At 32.4% G+C, this 5,616-nt stretch overlaps 1 protein-coding gene across 1 annotated transcript in view; it reads left to right on the top strand.

Moving 5' to 3' along the window:
- The window catches only part of Ube2w (ubiquitin conjugating enzyme E2 W), a 79,254-nt gene extending 74,139 nt beyond the window's left edge, over positions 1-5,115 (top strand). The window contains exon 6 of the mRNA XM_023722381.1: positions 4,192-5,115. Within this exon, the coding sequence (XP_023578149.1) occupies positions 4,192-4,256 (65 nt within the window). The 3' untranslated portion in view covers positions 4,257-5,115. The remainder of the gene's footprint in view (positions 1-4,191) is intronic.
- Positions 5,116-5,616: the final 501 nt, after the last annotated feature.

Raw genomic sequence — 5,616 nt, 5'->3', positions numbered from 1 at the left:
TTTGGAAGTAAGAAAGATGACAGAGATGATTAAGTTGCTGTAGTCCATCATTTGGACTTGTTATTTGTACATTAAAGATTTTTCCAAGTAGATTACACTCTGTTACTTCCTGCTAGCCATCAGCATGAGCCCTACTGCCTAAACACTATTTCATTTATTTATGTTTGAAAAATCCATAAACATTTTTGTTTGCAATCTTATTTCTTTTATGTTTTAAGTCAAGGTTGAATGTTATAGTACTTTAATTGAAAAACTTTTGTCGTTTTTTTCTTGTAAATTTTCTTTACTTGTAAGTATCATCTTGTCCTTCAATCCTGTACCCTAAAATAAGAAATACATTTTTGACAGAGGCTTAATGTTTTAACAAAAGAGTGTGGACATTTTTATTTTAAAATTTAGGCAAAATACAATATAAAATGGTATGTTTGCTTATTTGTCTCACACAGCCATATCGTTTTTCCTGGAGGAATTTGTTTTGTTTTTGTTTTCTTGTTGAAAAGACTTTGCTTACATCTAGATAAAAATTTTCTATAAAAAAATGTTCAAAGATCCCATTCTCAGTACCATGTAAGTTAGTGATACTACAACTAGGTTCTCTTTTTAAACAGTGATTAATGTATTTTATAAATTACCTTTTCACATATGCAAAATCTGTTTCTACTAATGTTATTTTTACTAATGCCTTACTGTTGCACTCTTTTTGAAATATCCTGCGGTGAATAGAATAATTGATTTGGGTTTAAAAATAAAAGCCAGTAAGTTGAAAGGTCTGAAATATGTACCCCAGTCAAATCATCTGATCAACAATTGGTAAAGAATGTTTTAAAATTGTTTTTAATCTCTGTGTAGATGGCATTTTGTAGCTTTTTACATGTTGTCAATTAAGGGCATACAATTTTACACTCTAAAAGTATAATTGCTGAACTCAGGGGTGGGTAGACTTCAAAAATATGTCTGCTGTAGAAATAACTTGAAGAAAAAAAAATACCATGGCCAGCCACCAAATTGTGCACACTCTTCCTACTGCTAATTAGCAGCTAATGCTTTTTACAAAATTATACACATTTTTTTCTGTGTTAACTAGACATACATGTCTCCACAGTGATCTGTGTCAATTTTGTTAGCCTGTTTAACCTTGATAGAAAATCTTGGAAATATAAGTTTTTAACTGCCTTTAATATGAAAATTGCAGCAGTAAATTGTATTTTCATATTTTACATAACTGCTCAAAACTACGGATTAACTTGATCTTTTTCTGGGGTGGGGGTAGGAGGAAATCTCTCTCCATATTGCTGGTCCTCTTCGTAAATTCCTTTTATAAAGAAATGACCCGTGACATTCACCAAAGGAATTGATATACCAGGTCAAAGATTTAACAGTGCTGTACTATGGATTAATAGATCATAGAAAGCCTCATTTGAGTTTTTTGTAATAAGTGTTTTTTAACATACCTCTCTAAATACAGATATCATAAAAGTGTAGGAAAATAGAGGTAAAACCAAAAAATTTTGGTATATTTTATGGTTTAAAGAGAAAAAGCACCAACCATTCAAAACTCATAATCAAAAAAAAATCATAAATCAGATTACATTTAGGAGATGCTGAAAACTCTTTTGCACTTAAACTTATTTATATGTAAAGTACATTATTGAAAATCATAAAGCATTGCTCTGCAGAGGGCAATGGCTTCATGATAAAATATTTCTCTGTAATGTGTTGTTGAAAGACAACTAGAATACCAAGAAATGTATATAGGAATATGCTACTTCCCTCTTCCCTGCATTCCCTTTATGGGGCAGTAGGCATACAGAATTATGCTTTTTTACTTAAAAGATATATTCATATTCTCATTCTCTCTCTCCCTCCCCCATCTCTTTCTCCCCCCCTTCCTTTCTGTCTTTCCTTATTTATTTATTTATTTATTTTAGGCCATTCTTATTTGCCAAATTCTGTTAAGACAGTGACTCATTCAGTTCTTTATTTTATACATGTTTAGATCATGAACTTAGTGCCCTTGCAAAAAATTTCTGTCAAGTAGGAATTAATGCTACAAGTTCTAAAGAGAAAGATGGACTTTCTAAACAAATTTTAAAAAATGAGTTTTGTGGCTGTTCTCTTAACGAATTAATACTTCTTAATAACTTACTAAAGAACTTGTAATTCCTCCTTTCAGCAAGCAGGGGAATAATATATTTTTAATCCCCAGAAGAAAATGCTGGAAATAGCTTTTTTTTTTTTTTTTTTTTTTTTTTTTTGTATCAAGAATTGAACTCAGGACCTTGTGCTTGCCAGGCAGGTGCTGTGTGGCTGAGCTGTGTCCCTGGCCCTTGAAAATAGCTTTTATACAGTCAGTAATTCAACTGGAGAAGTCTTAATTCTTACTGTTTTGATTGGGTAATATTTGTCATAAAGTAACTAAAGTAGTTTAAACTTTTTCCCTTCTGAATTTTAAATGTATATATCTCACTAAATACCAATGATGTATAATTTTGTCAGATTCTAAATAGGTATCTAGTGACTAGTACTTAATTGTTCCCAGATTGCATCAAAGATAAATTGACAATGGAAATGAGTAGTGATATGAAACTGGTATGTAACTTGATATTGTTTCTGGTAATCAAGTCTTATTTTAAAAAAGCCTATTGTTTTTGAGAATTGAGATATTTCAAAGTTGTGGAGACTTTCTAAAAATAGAAGAGGTGGTACTGTGTATTCAAAAAAACCCATTTTTTTAAATAAAGAATTCAATGTTACTAGTTCTAAGCCTTTATGGTTACTGCTGCTTATATTTCTTTGTCATTTTTATTAAAATATTTTGTGCACCTCTTACCTGAATGCATACAATTTATGATTATGTATGTAAATTGGTTTTCAAAAACATTTGAGGCTTAGCCATATTTTACTTTGCTGAAGATTCATTATCAAAATCAGCTGTACCACCATTTTGTGTTATACTAAGGTCTTTAATGTCTTTGCAGATTGAGATACGTGACGGTTTCTTTTAATCTGCCTATCTACTGTCCCCCTACTCCCAACTGGGGATTGAACCACACCTGTGCACTGAGTTACGTTCTTAGCCCTTGTAACTTTGTTTTGAGGCAAGGTCGCACTAACTCACTAATTGCCCAGATAAGGCTCGAACTTTTTAATTTTCCTGCTTCCACTTCCCCAGAGTGCTGGGATTACAGGTGTGGCCACCATACCTGCTTTGGAGTCCTTTGAAATTTTTTTAGTTTTTGTTTTTTTAAGATGGGGTGTCTGTTTCCCAGGCAGGCCTTTTAGCATATGATATTTGTGCCTCAGCATCTTGAGGATGGGAGTATAGATATGTGTGTGCTACTGTACCAGGCTAATTAATTTTTAATGCCTTCTTTCCCTTCCTTTCTTACTATCTTCTCACAGGTGTTCAGTGTATCAATCTAGCAGTTTGCTTTTTTTTTTTATTTTGTTTTCAGTTTCCTTTTTTATGATTAGAGAGTGTAGTATAGCAAAATTGCACCAGATTTTTTTTCTTTTTGAGACAGGGTCTCTGTAAATAGTTCAGCCTGGCTGTGCACTCACTAGGTAGTGCAGGCGGTCCTCAAACTCACAGTGATCTTCCTGCCACCCTCTCCCAAGTGCTGGGAATACAGGCCTGCACCAGTACACCAGGCTACACCAGATAATTTTTAAAACCTAAAATAGTCTCCATCCAAATAAAATACATGAGATTTTTGTTGCCTAATTCCATTTTATTACTAGATGTTTAATTTGTTGAGTAAATGATTACAATAAGCTGTTAGCCATAACTTAGTTCTTTATTACTAATACTGAAGGAATTTTTTTTAATTTACTTTTTGGTGGGGACTCTTTTAAAATCTATTACTGTTTTTCCATTAAAAATTTTAAGCCATTTTGAGGTGTATGTAGAATTGTTTCCCTAAAATAATTTGTGGAAGGTTTATATTTCTCAACATAAATTTTGCATTAATTTATAAACAGGATTATATCCATTATTATCTATAGAGACATGGAATATAAACATGTACTTCAAACTTAGTGCTCTGTCCTGAAGGTTGAAGTTAATGGTTTTAAATATGGTCCTGGTAAGTGAGGTGGTAATGGTAAATTTAATTCTCAAATTTAGTGTTAAGACTTGTATTTGGTGATGAGTCTCCAGAATGATTTCATTACATGATTTTCTTTTTTAAGGAAAAAAAAAGGTTGATAAAATAAGATCTGAGACTTTGGACTGTGTGGAAGGAATGACTGACTAGAAGCTGCCCTAAACATACCTCGAGAACTCCAGTTGTACATGTTGAATGAAGAGTTGACTGGGAAAGGAGATCCACTTCTATTTCTTGGCATATATACTATCTTTTGGGGAGAAGTTACTCATATAGTAGTTTCAGAGCTGGCTTTTGAAAGGCAAAAGCATAATTTAACACTTATTAGACTTTGACTTATTATGTGACATAACTTGTCAAATTTCCTGATTATGCAGAAAGATGGAATATCCTGCCTGTCTTTTAAAGCCTGAAAGAAAATATTTAAAGAATTTTATAGACTTTTGTCAGATACTATGAAAATGCAAGTCTCTCTATAGTTAACCATAAACTGTTTTTATAAACACATGTTGATTGCCAGGCTCCAGGTAAAATAATCATTTGAATGGGATATTGGGTTAATTATCTAGTAGCCAAGAATTAAGTGCATGTTCAGGTCAAAATGAATTTGTTCATTTTAGTTGGTACCATTTTTATTTCAATATTCATAAATACAGATTGTGCATTTTATTAATATGAATGGAACACATGATTGAGGATTTGAATAGGGTGGAAGTGTATTTTATAAATTCAAATTGCAAAATATGTAAAGTTGCTACTTTTTAAATACAATATAAATGTTAGACAAATCTATGTTATATATTTTTCAATACATGTATCAAATTTTTGTTAGTTGAATATAGGTTACTTTGTGTGCTTTATGGAATCCAGTTAAATTTTAATAATAAAGCAGTTGTCACTTGATGTTTTTTCTGTATACTTCTGTATACTAAATTAGATAGAAACTAGACTTATTTGTAGTTTATAATAATGTAAAGCTGTGTTTGGATAGCAGTTTCTCGTTATAAAAGATTATGGTCGGGGCCAGGGAGATGGCTCAGTGGAATAAGCGCTTCCCTGGCAAGTGCAAGGGCCTGAGTTCAATCCCTGGTTCCGCCAAAAAAAAAAAAAAAGATATGGTCTTTCAAGGATTATGGAAACAACCATGTACATTTTCAAAATAAGCGCAGTAGCATGTAATGGTCACTGAGGCTGTTATTTAACAAGTCATCTTTACTTAAATAGCATAGCTAGTTTAGTGGTCCTTTATGCTTTAATTAAGTCCTGATGAAAGACTGGGTGTTTTCAGAGAAGACTGAAATTGCGATGTAGGCACTTGCTTATAATGACCATGAGTCAGATGCCACTGAACTTCAAGTTGTATGATAAGTAAGGACATGGCCTGAAGTACTACTGTATGTATTTGTATGCAAAAGATGAAATAATTTATAGCAGTGAGTGACTCTTGGTGCCATAAAAAGAGAGGGAAATAAGCAGAAAGAGGAGATATCCCTGCATATTATTCCTGGCA

The sequence above is a fragment of the Octodon degus genome, unplaced genomic scaffold (genome assembly GCF_000260255.1).
Source record: "Octodon degus isolate 3935 unplaced genomic scaffold, OctDeg1.0 scaffold00091, whole genome shotgun sequence".
Taxonomy (NCBI): Eukaryota; Metazoa; Chordata; class Mammalia; order Rodentia; family Octodontidae; genus Octodon; species Octodon degus.
The sequence above is the reverse complement of the archived record's forward strand: the minus strand, read 5'-3'. Positions and strand labels throughout refer to the sequence as shown.